At 36.4% G+C, this 17,260-nt stretch overlaps 1 protein-coding gene across 5 annotated transcripts in view; it reads left to right on the plus strand.

Moving 5' to 3' along the window:
* SLC41A2 (solute carrier family 41 member 2) overlaps positions 1-17,260 on the plus strand; it is a 67,122-nt gene that overhangs the window by 34,978 nt on the left and 14,884 nt on the right. For 3 of the 5 annotated variants that reach the window (XM_069002965.1, XM_069002968.1, XM_069002967.1), the window contains exon 11: positions 8,219-10,423. The exons of the other annotated variants lie outside the window; for them this stretch is intronic. In XM_069002965.1, the coding sequence (XP_068859066.1) occupies positions 8,219-8,404 (186 nt within the window). In that variant the 3' untranslated portion in view covers positions 8,405-10,423. Of the gene's footprint in view, positions 1-8,218; positions 10,424-17,260 lie in introns of those variants that run through there. 5 annotated transcript variants of the gene reach the window in all.

Here is a 17,260-nt window from a genome sequence, read left to right on the forward strand (position 1 = left end):
AAACACCGTGGTTTTTAAGACCTTCTGAAAATATTTAACAGATTCCTTTCCCCATTTTAATTATTCTGGCATTTTTCTAGTAGTGATTATTGTAGTGTCGCACACCTCTAATTAGAGCAGATTTTAAATTTTCAGAGAGATGATGCTTGCTTTAATCCTTAAATCTTCAACACATTTTATTTGCCTGTCAGTCTGAAGTACTTCCAGACTGCAGTTTCATGCTTTTAAGTTTCTTCTTTCTCGAGGAAAGCACTTAAATATTTGTACTTATTCCTCTTCCCTTTTTCAGTGACATCATCTATGCACCTGGAAATTGTAAAAAACAGTTTTCAAGCTGCCACTTCTTTTAGCATAGCCTAACAGCTACTGATCTTATTTTTCTAGAATTCTTTTATGTTTTTGTCCTTCCAGTGAGATCTTTTCCAGTTCTGCTGTAAAACTGAAAAACTTCACAGCTAAGTATTATTGTTTCAATTAACAACAAACCAAATCCATTGACAGTCTTTTGAGCAGTGAGAGATCTACATTCTAGGCTTTTTTTCTAATATATTGGACTTTGTATTTATTTTCACTTTGCATGGAAGGTACATGGAAATGGATGTCAAAAACTACAGTCCTGCTTGCAAGCTGTATCTTTTATGTTTGAGGTGGTAGATGATAGTTTAGCAGAATACAGTGATTCCCAAAGGTAAGAGTTAACTATAGTCAGTCCTGTGAGGAGGTCTGATATCACTGCTTTGCCCGTTGCCATTCCTTACTTCTGTTGAGCTGGGAGGCAGAAAGCTGAAAATGATTATGGCAATATACCACCTGGGTAGGTTTTTCCTCACTATGTTAAAAAAATAATGCCAAATTAAAAAATAACAGCAGCAATTAAATGAATTTCGTGTCTTTAAAATTTAAGCAACTATTGTAAGGTGTTAAATTATTTAACGACATATTTTACAGCGGACTGCAATAGGTTGTTAATTGACTTTGAATTGTGTTTATTATTTCTGACTGTCCAGCTCTGTTTATTTAAAATGAAGAGGAAAGAGTTAGAGAAATGGCAAACGTAGAACTGGAATGCTGGAGTAAATGGAAAAAAAAATCAAAAAAATATTAATGCAAAGACGTTGCTTATTGCTTTTATATTTCTGTCTCTCTTTCAGTTTATGCTATTCCAAATTATTTTTACAGTAAAACTGTAACATACATATGACTTCCATTTGGCATTTTAACAAGACTGTTTCAAATTGCCTGTAATCATCACTATCCATCCCAAAGTGGTAAAAATGGAATTTATTTGCACTGAAAGCTCTATGCAGTATTGCTGAAGTTCCAGTCAGAGAGTTAGTTTCATTTTCATCCAAATATGATGGTTATATTGTTTGATTGTTGATTTTTCACCACCCAGGCCTGCCAGCTTCTTTCATCTCTTCTCCCTACCTGTTCTGAGATTTTCTTAGATATTTTCTCCACAGCACGTCATTTAAATGAAATTTTAGGGGAACTAAATAATTAATATGCCACGATGTATTATCAATAGTATAATTCAGTTCTTATTGACTGAAAATATGCAGTTAATAAAACAAAGTACAGTTTCACTGAATATGTAGTTTTTTCTAAAAATCATTACAGTAAGATATTTTAAGTAACATGAATAGCCAGAGCTATGATTTGCATTCTTTTTGATTCTCTATGAACAAAACAGTTCCAGGTGTCTAAGCTTAGGAAACCTCAGAAAACATTTTATTTTATTTCATTTTCATTTTCTTACCCTTAATAGTACAGCTGTTTCTATTTAAATAAATATATATTCTTGAAATGTTCTTCAGTTAAATTCATAAATTGATTGTAGTGACATCCAAGGCTGTACTCCCTTTATCTTTAGAGGGGCTGAGATTTCACAGTTATTTTTCCATAAAGGAGGGAAAACTGCACAAATGTTTCTATTAATCTGCATTCAGGTAAAACTTTTAGGCTGAAGTTTAAGAGATCTGAATTAGCTCTGTAGTGAAGAGCCTGTTCTGTGTTTATGAATGGCAGAACCAGAGGAAAATACAATAAAAAGTGCTATGGGGATGGTATACCCTGTAAGTATGTAGGGTACTTCACACAATGCACTGTACAGTATTGGGGCAAGCCAGTGTGCCTAATCAAACCCAGTATAATGATTTTAAGTGTGTTTTGGATTTGCTGAGTGGCCTCTGTTTAAGAGGAATACTCTTTCCTTGAAAATCTTACAAAAGCAAGCCACAAACATGCACCAGCACACTGTGTGCAGTTACAATGTGGCATTTGACCAACAAAGATTATATTAATTGGAAAACAGTCCTCCTCTTATTCCTCACAAAGGCACAAGTATTTTTTACTGTATGAGGCTGTGCACCAAGCAGAGTTTCATCCCCTGTCTTGTCAGCCTGGAGCAGAAGGAGAGCAGTGCTGGAATTGCCAAGCTGTCAGTCCTGGCACACGGCTCGGAGCACTCAAAGGCGGTCTCTGTTCTGCATGTTCTCACTGAGCCAGTAAAACGCCCTCCGAGGAATTTTCACACCTACTGACCAAATCTGAACACACAGTTAAAGTCTCAGGGAATAAACAAACAATAGGAGATTCCCAGAGCTATTACCAAGCAAATAAGTAATTCCAAAATTCTTCTTAGCTGATGAAGGTCAGATGTGTACAGCTGTAAAGTCACTTTTGCAGTGCTTCAGGGCTGTTTGGGGCAATAGAAAACCAAGAATTCAGCGGTGCTCATAACGACTTCCTGCTCACATCAAAAATGCCTTGGATTTCTCACCAGTGTGAGGATTCTAATGATGGTATGGGCCTCTTTAATGTGGAAATATAACTCATGGGATATACTGTACATTACAGAGAAAAGAGGAAGGTTGTGTTTATAGGCGAAATATTGATGCATTTTAAATATTGCTTTTTCTAACAGGAAAGGTTATTTCCGAAAGATGGAGCATATAACTGCTAAAGAGACCATATTTCAAGGAAATATGGAAACTCAAGCCCAAATCTGGACAGTTCTGTATGCTCGGTGCTTTCTCATTGCAGCATGACAAGCAGACTTGCCGGACTCATTGGGGTCTGACTGGAGCTATCAACAGCTCCTTCCTTTCCAGCCATGTTGCTCTCTGTGGTAGAAGCCCAGCTCCTACCAAGTCATTGTAGGGATCTATCATTTTTGCCTCTAGAAGGCTGAGCTCAAAGTGCTTGTGTACGTAGCATGACACACTGAGTTGTGCTACAGCTACTGCAGGCTGAGCATGGCAGAGCACTTACTGGTCTGGGTTACACATCCCTGCAGATAGCTGAGAAACAGCCTGAAATTAGGATTGTTTTGGTCAAACCAGGGTGTCTGGCAAAGCTACAAAGGAATCAAGATGACAATCTGAAAAACTTGATTTAAACTGAAGTTTAAAAAAAAGTTGCTTTCCACAAAATTACATCAATATAATCAGATTGACTCAGAAACAACTTCAGTTAAATTGGTATTCTCTTTTTTACTTCAATGAGGTCTCAGTCTGACATCAATGTATGCTGTGCTGTCTGGGTGCTTGGATACCTTAGAGGAGCTAATACCACTTAGCTACAACACAAACAAGAGCAGCAAGAAAAAACTTGCTGTTCAGTGGTTTTCTTGCAGCCAGGATTGAAGGAAATCTCTATATGTTTGGAGGAAATAATTACTTGTTCCCTCTGGACATGATCCACGCCAGATACACTACCTGAGAAAACAGTGCAGAAAAATGTCTTTTGAAAGGTGTGTGTAGGACCCCACTCTGAGAGTTCACTGACTACACATTTCTGGCTCTAGACAATGGAAACTCAACGAGTTCAGCGTAGATCTATTACAAGCACTTCACAGTTACTACTTCATCAAAAGCCATTTAAAATTGGAGACATGTAATGTGTAATTTGAAAATTAACTTAATGAAGGGTCAAAGCCACTAGACGACCTAAATCATTACTCTGGTAAGAATGAGAGAGTCAGAACACAGTAGTCTTTAGAGATTCTTAAATGGGATTTTTTACTCATAATTAAAAAACCAAATAAATAAACTTACCTTTGAATTTCATAGTTCTTATGCAGTAATTACAGGATCTTTTCATAGTTAAGTTATGAGTAAATTTTGAGTCAATATAATTTTGAAAGTAAAGGAGACTTAAAATACATTTGAAAAGAGATTCCCTCAGTTTATTTACATCTATATTTCCTGTCTGACGTAATAGAATGCAACTATTTTGTAATGCACCTTCAGATGGAAACAATTTAAGGTGAAATCATCAGTACTAGCAACAGGCATGGTGTCCTGTCCAAGGCATGATAAATAAACTGCTGAAAGGTCTTTGTTCTACATACTGAACTTATAGTTGAATCTTGATAATGCCCACCTAGAAAAGCATGTGAAATTACATAACCCAAACTTTAATCTTCCAGCTTGGTGTTGGAATTCACTTATCACAGCAACTAATGTACAAACTAATATAAAAGTGAACAATTTTATTCTGCTTTACAGAAGTTATTAATTTGATTATTACGCTTTCATCACTGAATTTGACATGCATCCATTGATGGAATATGGACATGCCAGATGAAAGAAACAATAAAAATATGATAGCATCCTGCAACTTATTAATTAGGCTAGAGGAAGCCTAGACAATATTAAGAATGTTTGGAAGGAGTTATGTATTTTTATTTTAAATAACAGAGTTTCATTCTTTGCTCATTTTAGGGGAAATTTCTTTTCCCATAAGAAATTAATTCCATGAGAAAATGCAGATATAATACATGCAAAATATCAAAAATAACTTTTCTTCACCTAGCTTTTCCTTGTTATTTGTATCTAAAGACCTTGAAAGAATTAAAGTAAATTTTGTGCACAATAACAAAGGGAAAAAACCTGATTTGTAGTGTGTAATGTTCCCATTTCCAGTCTTGCATAAGATTTGAACTTTCAAAATAGTAAAGCTCACTCATATTTGAGTATTCATCTTCAATTTCACTTCCAATATGAAATTCATAATTTGAGTCAGAAAGTTCACTATCAAGAATTACACTCTATTTCTGTCCTTTGTTGTACAAAATAATATGAGTACTTACATTTTTCATCATTAGGATTTTTCAAGCTTTTCCCCTCCCTCCTACTCTTACTGCTGTATTCTGCTGCTTCTCAGGACTTTTTTTGACAGTGAGACCAAAGGTCTAAAAAGAAATGCAGTCTAAATCTGATCATGCCTTTAGTTTCCTTTTTCTCTCTTTTGATTGTGACTTTCTCCCTGTAATGATGATAATAATATAGCATGATTTTCCTTTTAAACTATTGAAACATCTGGAATTTTGCTTGTATTTTTGCAATCCTGTCTCTGGGGCTTTTTTTTTTTTCTTGATCAGTGACTATTGAGTGTCTCCCTTTTCTTAGATCTTTTTACATAGACAGATATTTAGTTATTTTTTACTTTTCTTAAACCCTGCAGTTATTTTATCCTTCAGTCTGGAAGAATTCCTAGAGTTTTCTTTCATAATTCTACTACTACTCATCTGCTTTTTTGCAGAAAACTCTCTATTAAATAATTTCTATACTAAATAATTTCAGCTCACATCTTGAACAGTGCTGCATGTATTTAGAAGCTTTTCTTATCAATTTTCTACAGCATTTCATGCTAAACAGATCATTTTGGTACTGTATTATTAGGCTTTTCTGTGATGTTCATCCCTTTATTTTTTCCCTCCAAACCAGCTGGTTTTCAGCTGAAAGAAGGAAGGCTTTCTTCTTCATAGCATGAGTGCAGGGCAGAAATGCACAGTGTTTGTGCTGCTGTGCCATCTGCATCAATTTACTGACAGAAGTATCTGTCACTGATAAATAAATCTCACAAATCCCGAAGTGTCATCTTGTAATGTCTCTTTGACGGCTTTTTTTTTTTAATCTGTCAGATCTTTGTGAGTCACTTACCACTTTGAATTCAAGTCTATCTTTTAAAAATTCAGCAAACTCATAGTAGGGCACTCCTTTTCTTTTTTTCTGTTTCCAAAATAATAATTGATTGATGACTTTGATTGCCTTCTCTTAACAGTGATGAGAAGCAAAATCTTCTCGAAGACTTAGTCACATTGATTCTGTCTTGCATTACAAACTAACGTGGGCAAATAGGTACCCATTTCCAAAGACTCTTAGTGAGTTCCTAGCCATGAAAATGCATGATGGATGATAGCATTATTCCTTCACCAAAATAAGTGAAGGCTGGTGAGCTGCAGTCTGATAACTCACTCTGTAAGCACTAAGTTACAATTGCCATCACATAGTGTGACGAGCATCAGTTAATATAATATACTATAACTTTTTCTTATCACTTGCAGAAGCCAGGCTTGTTATAATTTGTATTGTTTGTTGTGCACCCATAAGTTAATACAGCAAAAATAATTATTTGGGAAGGTTCACAAAAGCTTAGTTTCCAAACTGCCAATATTTAACTGTAGTCTAAAGTCAGTTTTTTCAGAGTGGAAAATATATAGACAACTGAAAGGCTTTCATGTCATGATTTTTAAGAGTCAAAAGTGTATACTGTCATCTAAATTGGACTGTGTATGTTATGTCTAATTGGTTGTGTTATATAAATGCAGTATATATTTTTCTTGGAATGAATGCTCTCATCTTCCAATGGAACATGCATAACTATTGTGGATGTGGGTCTCTGCAGCGTCTTCTGAGCACATCCTGTAGGAGATGGGAATGTACAGGATCTCTTACAAACAGGCCTCTTTTTGTCTCTGTAAGAAGAAGGAGCTGACTCAAGGAATCTGATAGTCTTCCAAAGAAAACATCTGTTTTAAATATATTTGTTTGGATTCCAGTCAGCGCACCTAGGACTTGCATAATTAGCTTAGACTACAGAGTTCCCTTTTCAGAAGATACATTTATATAAATAAGCCATGCATTTTTCATTAAGCAAATACTCCTCCTTTCTCGTTTTTTTTCTTTTTTAATTACAAATTCAGGCTTGTATTTTAACATACACTTTTGCAAAGCAAAGATTAATTTTTTCTATGACATTCATTTTGCTATAGTTATAGTGGAGAACTGTCTTGCAGCCATCTGATCAGTATTTCAAGGAATGAATATATACATTTATAAGCATGCTTTTGATGCCAGTAATTGATAATTTACTAAATAAAATATTAAAGTTGTCCTTTTTACTACTTTTAATACTGCATTATTTTGATATCTACAGTATTTTAAATGTAGTGAGTAGAGTTTTAAAAAATTAATTATGGTAGTAAATGTCTTAATTTTACCCTTCTTAAATGTCTGATTAACTAAAAATACCTAAAATGTAGAATTTATTTCAACTTAAGCAGCTCCTTAGAAGCTACAAGAAGAAATGAAACTCAGTTAGTGGTCCTTTCTCCATTCATCTTGTGCCATTCCACACCACTTGATTCCACTAAACCAAAATCTCTTATCATACAGCTGTGCAACATTAAAAGGATTATTTTTTTCTCAAATTGGGTTAATGATTATGCATACCTTTGGTATGAAGATCAAGCCTCTCAAATGTTCAGACATTCACAGCTGGGAATTAAATCTTTTACTTTGGGACAAATTCAGCCTGGAGTGACAATTTCATAATATATATTGCAGGTGTGCCTTATTACAGAAGGGCTGAAGATGGTATTTCAGGCATAAAAGTAGGTTCTAGGCCATTTTTTGCAGTTCACACAACCCAGATGAAACTGTTCTTAATTTGACCTGTGGTTCTTTACATCACATCTGATTTCAGGTCAGTGCTAGACCTGTGGAAACAGGAGTTATGCCTGGGTTGAGCCTATTCCTGTGAGGCAACATGATTTGATTCTGAATTATCTCAAAGCCCCACTTATGCTCTCTCTGTACAGAATGATGTGTTATGTGAGAAGTGCAGTTGCATGTTTGGTGGAACTTTTTTTGCTTTTTCTTGCCATTTTCAGAAGTCCTCAAGCATAGACTGGGTGAAAAGGGCTGTCAGTAATTCAGTATGTTCTTTCCACCTCTGCATGTGATTGAGAGAAGTTGGCTAAGTGTTCCTCTCTCTGCTTGTGGGCAGCTTTAGTCTGAAATTCATTCTTATTAATTATTTATATTTTTCAAAAGCAACGGTAAACAACAGTTCTGCCTAGTATGGAGACATTGCATTGATGTAACTTACATGATAATGATACAGATTTTGTTTGTTTGATGTTGTGTAGGTGTTTACTCTGTTGTGGATTGCTGACTGGATGGTGCACCACTTCTGGAAAAAAGGAAAAGACCCTGACAGTTTTTCTATCCCTTATCTTACTGCACTGGGAGATCTTCTTGGAACTGCCTTATTAGCTATAGGTTTTCATTTTCTGTGGCTCATAGGTGACAGAGATGGTGATGTTGGTGACTAATTATTTCAAAGGATGCAATGACTTTTCCTGGAATACTGACAAGACAGATCACTCCACTTGAGGGTCCTCAAAGTGTTTGTTCCATTTGGTCTAAGTAAAACCAGTTGACACAGACCTAAAACAGCCTTAATGATTTTAGTTTGGTTTGCTTTTAAAAACTTGGATGGAACTACGATACCTGAGACCTTTACTCTGAAACCAAGGTGAATTGCTGGTAGCTGAAGATATCTGAGTAGACACAATGAAAGGAATCCTTTATCAAGTTTCAATTTTTTAAAAGATCTGTTCTTTTAAAAGAACAGTTCCTTACCTGTATTGCAAACCAGAACAATCTCTAATTGCTCATTGAGTGGTGGTGAAGAAAAGGATAAGATCCAGTTAGTGGCTTGCCTTGTCTTTCCCTCTGAGGGACAAAATGGGTATATTTATTATTTTGCCACAAGAGTGGATAGTAGACCTAAGAATAATTCATTTTCTTAGACATTGCCTAAAGTGTTGATGATATGTTCTTACCTTGCAATTTCAGTGCTGTAGCTCTCTGGCCATTGCAGACTTGATACAAGTAATGACTATTATGGTCCACATATTTTTTCCCAGGCTTTATTTTCTGTATAGGAATATGACAATCAGCATTTATAAAATTAGACACTTGAAAAGTGTCTGCAGGACTGAGCCCATTTTCATTCTGCTAAAATGAGCAACCTAATTATTTTGCTGTTGAGATTTATTAGAACAAAAATAGTAAAGGCAAATAATAATGTGACACTGATCTGGTCAATAATAATGGGTGAATTATTAAAATTCCTTGTGTAGAAAAGTATATGTTCATTTAGCAGCCGAAAAGATATTTAACTAACTGATATTAATGGTGTTTTGGTGGCCAGTATCCTGATTTTAATGAAGTATTTAGAGGTGTTGATTTAACTGTATATACTGATCCCTGCTTGAAACTTGCAGTATAAAAGATGAAGTTTCTTTTTTAGGCACTTAGGAAGTTACATAAACTTCTCAAATTCCAGAGCTATGTCACCAATTTCTAAGCAGAAATCTCTGCTAACAGGGGATCTGCTTTCAAGCTGTGGAAATAATATGGTCAATAAGGAAAATTATGGCTTCTCAATGATTTCTCTTATTTGTAGACATGAATATTTCAAATAATACATTGATCATGAGGACTCTGATTGCCACTTTGAAAAAAAAAGGTACTAATTGCTCTATTTTAAAATCTACTGGGAGTTCTTCACAGCAGATGTTTTAAAAGACTATAGCATACATCCTAAATGCATAATTGAATAAACAAATCGTATTTTAAATGTTGTGATTGAAAGTTTTAAATTTTGAGATTTAAATTAGACAACTGAATCAATTTATCAGCTTATGGTTTAATCCTGTAAACATTAGTCATGTGCTTTCTGCATACAAATGGTTTTTAATTTGTTGGACCTACATTTGATGAGTAGATGATGTGGATAAGTGTTAATGGGACTTCTGTATGTGTTGGTCACCTTAAACTCTTGAGAAGTTCAAAGTGTTTGCAACTTTGAAAATTAAACCAGCTACTCAGTGCCTACACATGGATTTAGATGCCTGAATTTTAGCTCCCTCATTTAAACCTTTTTATTTAAGCATTTTCCTACAGTTATTATAATATAGTTGTTTGAATGAATCCTGTGTATTATGTCTTTTATTATGTGAGAGAAAGATGAAATCTTTCTAGCTTCAGGTTCTCTGACTTTTCTTAGTTTGTATTAATGTTATTTAAAATAGTTTCTTGTATGTAGCATTGCAGGAAATATTATTAAATTGTTTAAAATGGAATAGATGTAACTGAATTTTTTTCAATAATGGTTATTTATTTTTGATACAGCTGTAGATGCAAATTCTTTTATTTCTGTTAGTACTGCCATCTGAATCAACTCAACTGACATTTCAAGCACTTATTAGAGTTACTGGACTTTAAGGTCATTTTTAAATGAATTGCAGGATCCCTAAAAATTAAAATTTCTTGAGATACTTGCGATCTGTGCTTATCTGATGCCCGAGTGTCACAGTTTTGGAGCCAGACAAGACACACTGGGTTCATGCACAACAGCCCCCTTTTATGGAGTCCTCCTTAACTTATCCAGAGTTGAAGGTCCACGTGGTCAATCCCAATGGGCTGAACCAGTTGCCACCCAGCCAAGCAGCCAAGAGCTGCTTGCGTCCCCAGCGGCCTGGGCCTGCTCTCCAACAGCCCACACTGGTCAGATTACACAGCCTACTGGTCAAGGTACTTCTATAATTTCAGTTATGTCTTCATTATTTCAGTTATAAAACTGAAAAATATAAAAAACAAGATTAATTATTGTTGTGAGGCCTTCAGGCACGAGGGAGTTGTAGTATTTAGTCATGGCAGTATCCTTAGTGTTTAGTATCCTAAATATTTTCTCAGTAAATAAGCAATTGTTGGTATGCTGTGACTGTTTAGATCACTGAACTGGGGAAGAAATGTTACATGGGTAAAATTAAGTAAAATTTGAAAAAGGGAAATATATTGACAGACTGAAATAATCTGGGCTTGGAAACAATAAGTGATGGAAAAGTGTAATGGGAAAATTAGGTACTTCAATATGGGACAAAGTCCATTGCATGGTTGAGAGAGCAAAACCCATATGTGGGAAAGAAAAAGGTGCAAACTTTCACACAGCATTCATTATGAGAGGCAAGAGCAAACAGAAGGAAGTTATTTGGAGAAAAGAATCAAAAGGCACAGCCAAACCTCTTTCTCAGGAAGGGAAGAAAAATATAACTTGTGTTGAAAGGACTTGGGGAAGAGGTGTAAAAAGAGATACTTTAGGGAATGGTGGAAGTGAGGGGGGAAAAAAAGAATGCTCTCAGATATGATTAAAGAGGAGCTTGAGTGAAGAAAGATAAAACAGGGAAAACCTTGACATCTGGAAGAACAAGGAATAAGTAATCTATGATGTGGAAAGGGGTTTGATTCCTATGTGAAAGGAGCATTTTAGGAACTTAGAGTGTTTGCAAACTCTGCTACCTAGTGTTAAGAAGGCAAAAAGCTCTTACCACATTTCATGTATTCCAGCCATGAGGATAATATGGGAGGTGGCACAAAAGAGTGCTTGGATTCCAGAGAATTTTTTCAAGTACTCAAAAGCTGGACTCCCTAAACCAATTTTAACTGTAGTCAAGTCAGCCTCTTCACAGTGTTCCACCTACTTGATTTTTTAAACACGGCCCAGTGGCAGTGAATTACTTCGCTGTATGTGCAGGTAAGAAATGTTAGCAGAAATTCTGTCAGAGACAAATTGTGTGCTTTTTGTACTGCTCAAGACATACAATTGAAAGGGACATCCTGAGATGTTCTTGTCTCTTGTTATCAAAGCAGCCATATTTTATAATCTTGCAGATAAAATGATGACTTTTGGTATTAAAATTCATTAAGTCTTTTCCTCCTCTCAACCTGCCAGAGGATTCTTTCAAACCTTCCTTTATAATCTGCCTAATTAGGGCTCTGGCTGATTCACATCTCTGTGCTTTTGAGTCAGCATGGAGCACTTTCTTTGATTCTTGCTTTTATCAGCTCATTCACCTCATTTAAGTTGTGGGTCATCCTAAAGCTCCTCCTTGTACCATTGTACAAGCAACTTCTTGTACCATTTTCATTCTGCTTATGAGCTAGCCCAGCCAGAAGCTCCAAGTGGTTTGCCTTACAAGCTACTGTCTGTAACCTGATGCTGAGTGACTCTTGGAGTGCTCTTGTTTGGCCATTCTTACTGTCTGCTCTTTCTTTGCCTCTGCTTCAGAAAAATCCCTAAGCAGAAGTACAGGCAGGTTATTTGAAGTGTGTGTAATTTTCCATTCTGAAGGACTCTGTGACCATCTCAGTTGTGCTGTGAGCATGTATGAAAGGCAATAATCTCATTTATAAAGTACAGCCAGATGCAGCTTTAAAATTTGGAGTCAGTAGGGTTTCATACCATAGGTGTTTTCCTGTGTAGCACTTTGAAAATGATCATTCTAGTGAGCTACTGAATGACTCCAGCTTCTTTTTAGAGTAATTATATAGCCAGGATTGTTTCTCAGCTTTATTATGCTGTTTGACATAGGGGAAGATTCTTCTTTTAACAAATGTAGATCAATATTTTGATTTTTATAGCATTACTGTACACCTTTTCTTAATCTGTGATGTTTAAATTGGCAAAATTATCTCCCACTCCCATGTTTAATATATTAATTTCACTGGGATTTTTAGAATGTTGATGAGAAACTGGTGAGCAGCAAATTAATTTCACTTCCTTTTACAATTTGCAAACAAAACTATACTTTTCTCATACAAAGATTAGAACAGCATGAGGATTAAGGCTTCACAAATGCAGTATAGTTTGCAGAATCAGGATTCAAAATAAGACCTATCATCTTTTTAATCTATTTGCTATTTCACTTCAGCTGTGAGCATCACAAAAAGCTCTCTTAAGTGCAAGAATAGCTCAGAATAGACGTCAGGAAACAGTAGTACACGTACTCTGTGAAATGAAGCATTTGAAATTCCTTATTATTGTAATGGTAAAATTGCTACTGCAAATGAGATAGTCTCTTCAGAGGTGCAGAAAATGGCAACAGAATACAGTAATTGAATTATAATCTTCTTTGAAAAAAGTGAGGTAATGCTCACAAATAGTACCAAAATGACTGGAAGTGCTGTGAAGTCTCTTAGTAGGGTTTTTCTTTTATTTCTGGCTAGATTTTTTGTGATAGCATACATTGTTTTAATTGTGTTCTCTAATCCCTTCCTAATCATGTCAGTCTGTTGCTCAGTAATCCTTTGGATTATCATTTTTCTATATGTATTTGAAGTCAAAAGATCAGTTTTTGGTATCAGTAAAGAACTAGGAAAGAGGTGTGTTTTGTCATTAAAGCCTAATTCTGATAGTCCTAAAGGAAAGGCTTTCTGTTAAATTAAACAAAAATTTGATCATCATGCAAGCTGTGCATTAATAGCCTGGGGAATCCAATATTAGCAAGACATGAATAATATACAATTAAAGCTAGAACCTTTAGTAGTTTACTAAATATAAAGACTGCCATATTCTGGGTGGGTACCCAAGAGCAGGAGTCATTCAGCATTGGCAGGGCTGGATGGGCTTTACCTTCTCTGCAGCTAAAAAATTATTTTGTTTTCAAGTCCTGCTAGTGTTTATTTAATATGCAGGCTAGTTCATCATATCCTCTGTTTATGCTTTTATTTCTCAGTCCAAACTATACTTGAAATATGCTTCTTGCTTTACTTAGCATTCTTCAACTTGCTCTTTTGGGAGATTGTTTCCTCTTCAAGAGTTGCTTGAAGTATTGGGAGGTCAAGGAAGTGCTTCCCTTGAATAATTCTAAATCTGCTTTTTGCAAGTGAAATAGGGTGCGAGTGAAATCCTGAATGAATTATATGGTAGACATCTACTGACTTCTGAACAGATCCTCAAGATTTAATAATGCTGAGTTCTCAGATTTGCATTCTAAGTTTTCCTATGAATAGGATCTTTAAAAAGATTTTGTCTGTTTGCTAACATTTTTCTGTCATCTCCTGGTTCAGATTAATGAAATTGTTGCCATGTCCCATATACAGTAGAATAGTATTTTAATAAATCTGACATTCTAAATGGTATTTCAAAAGTTACAAGCAACAATAATGGTTTTGTCCTTGAGAGGCAATCATCTGCTACTTTCCTATGAATCTCCATACTATGGTTAACTTTAGATCATCCAAAGCCCTTTTCCCCTCTTTTTGTTTCTGTTTTCTCAGTGCTGGCACAATTAATTCTTTTATTACCTTAAAGTGTCCAGGGTTCTGGAGAAATATTTGAACATACTTCATGTCAATTGTTTTGAAGACTGAACCAATTTTTACTCATTATATAGGAAACTGTAGACATGTCTGATTAATTCTGGTTCTAGGGAGACAAAGGGTAGCTTTCACTTAAAATAGATTAATATCTCTGAAGTTTGGAGGATTTCCAGAATCAAAGTGAACTTGCTAAGCTTGAGCACATTTAGGTAACTGGGATCAGCTCAGGTACCAATTTGTGGACAAAAGTTTGGATGATTTGGAGACAAAAGCAAGCTCTGTATTTGTCTGACATGAAGATTGGCTGATCAGCTCTCTCTCTTTCATTCATTTCGTCTTAAAGCTTTACCATGACCATTGTGGCTTCTTTAGACCCAACCCACTAAAGCCACTAAATACTATTGTAGTGTGAAGTCTACCACATATGTATGGGGACTGTGGTCCCCCTGTAACAGCAGACAGTGAGGCCTTTGAAAAAAAGAAACCTTTAAAAAACCTGTGTGTCATTTGTGAAAAATGAAAGATCTAAGATGCTGTGAATTCAGATCTAAAAAGACATACTCATTCCCAGGTTTCATTTCCAGCTGGCCTTTGCTCTATTCCCACATCAGAAAGCTGCTTCAATTTTTTTTTTAAAGACTTTTTGGAAGCACTGCAAGGTTACTGAGCCAAAGAGCAGGAAATGCAGCTCTGTTAGACCCCACGTCTGGTTACGTGCCCTGTACATGAGACTGACATGAGCTGTGACAGCATTCACCCCTCAGGGAGACCTCAATGCCCTGCTTTGAGTCTGACTGTAGAGCATTAAGCAGACTGGGGCCTCACACTGGGCTGTCACAGGGCTCTGATTTGACACCAAGTCCAGCAGTTCACAGGAAGTGCAGTTCTGCTGTTTGCCACAAAAATTGCATTTTAAACATTTAGTAAAACCTGTAAATATTTTAAAGTCCTTCTGACTTGAGATTATTGCATTACATAAATGTTTAATAGATACAGAGGTTGCACTTAAAGCACTGACTAGTGCACACATACCTCTGGAATTTGTATGGCTTTTAGACTGGCACTAAGAGAAACAAACATTTTTAGCACTCATTACAAGAAGGAGAAAAATGTCCTATTACCATAGGAACCCTCTCACAATGACATGAGACAAAACTAATGAATGCTCACCTTTCTGGTTGTTGATTCTCATTCAGCTCTGACAACATTGCCTCCAGTTTTCTGGCATATTATGGAATCGAAGTGTTCAGCAGAAGCTCGTTTGTAGTTATCTGGTTTTTTCTTTTCATGGTCAAGTCTGCTGCTAGATAAGGATATCTATTTGCAATCCATTTTGTCCTGTCCATACTTATGTAGAAAGCCCCTGCCACACATAGGAGATTTTTTTCCCCCATTTCTTCTGCTTTTAGGTAGGTATGGCTTACAGCTCCATGGACTAGGCAAGACCCATGCACCTTCTGCATGCTCTGAGGGCAGCTCTCTGTTTGCAGGAAGCCTCAGAAAGCCACAGAATAATCTGGAATCTCTTTTCCAACAGAGGCCTTCAGGACCAGGAGCAGGAGGGCTATTGCCACAGAAGTAGGAGCAAGCCTGTGTGCTTGCCTCAGGGCTACAGGGGGATGGCCATGGAGCAGAGCCAGCTTTGTATGACACTGAGACCAATTTAACTCCTCTTGTGAAATGGGAGAGTTGGCCTGGAATCCTTAGTCAACAACCCATGACAAATTTAACTTCAAAACTTTTTTCTGAAGACAGTTGAGGCCAAAAAATGCAAGGAGCTGTGTTTGCTCTGTATGGCAGAGTGATGGTCACTGGATGGAAATGAATGACTGTGAGTGACAGGGGGATGGGATGCCCAGGTTTAGGATGCCTCTCCACTATGACAGCCTCTGAAAAGGGGGGAAGTATCTTGCAATGCAGCACAGGGCTGTGTTCAGTTCACATCTATCATGAGGTAGATCCAGACTGCATTAGCAAGATCTCTGATGGAAAAGGAAACCATCAGTTATCACCATCACCTCTTCAGCTAATTATCCTGAGGCTTTTTGTTTAATCAAAGGAAAAATGTGAGCATGCTATTTCACTCACAAGCAGGAGCACACCTGGTTGAATACACCTACTGAAATGTCCTGCTGGAGGGAAAGGCAAAGTATCTGTCTCCAACTGGAAATCTCTGCACACCTCAAAAGCTCACTGTGCACAGTAATTTGATAATAATGGAGGAGTTAAGTGTAACACCTATCACAGGAACTGTGACAACACACATGAGAAAAAGGCTAACTGCAGCCTTATCCTGGTCTAAAGTATAGAGGGCACCTATATATTTCCCAAGTGAAAATTCCATCCTCTTTAAATGAGTCTTCTGCTGCTCAAAACCAAGCACAAATGGACTTAAACCTGAAATCAGTTAATTATTTCAGAAGTGTTCACCTGAATGCTTTCCATATGACATCTTTACATCATGAAAAGTAAGACAGATGCTGCAAACCAAGTTTGTAACTCCTTGCTTAGGAGCCTATGTGCTCTGCTCTGGCTGCATTTCCCAGCATGGAATACCATTTTGTATGTGAGCATTTATAGATTTTAATCAGCTTCCAGTATCCCTTGTAAAGATTTGCTGGGTAACATGAAACACACTACAATGAGCAAAGCAAAATTGTTCACCTCAATGTGTTCTCAAACATTTCCTCTAATTTATTTTTCAGTGTCTCACAAGGAGACTCCCCAAACCGAGACCTTCCATCTTAAATTTCCTCCCATCTTGCAATCCTTTTCTGCAGTATAAAGACTTAATTTCTCACCTGAATTGCACTCAGCTGTGCCTCCTTCTAATCTTTGCACCATTAACTTCAAGAGCTTTTTTCACTAAAAAATTGTGGGTTTAATTTTTGAATTTTTTCTAAGGGAAAAAGGGAGGCTTTAAAAGCATCTGCTTTGGGAATGATACATATAGCATGTAAAATCATATTGCACACAGAGCAGGAACATTTCTATGATAAACTAGAAAAGCACATTGCAAA

The sequence above is a fragment of the Aphelocoma coerulescens genome, chromosome 1A, assembly GCF_041296385.1.
Source record: "Aphelocoma coerulescens isolate FSJ_1873_10779 chromosome 1A, UR_Acoe_1.0, whole genome shotgun sequence".
Lineage (NCBI taxonomy): Eukaryota > Metazoa > Chordata > Aves > Passeriformes > Corvidae > Aphelocoma > Aphelocoma coerulescens.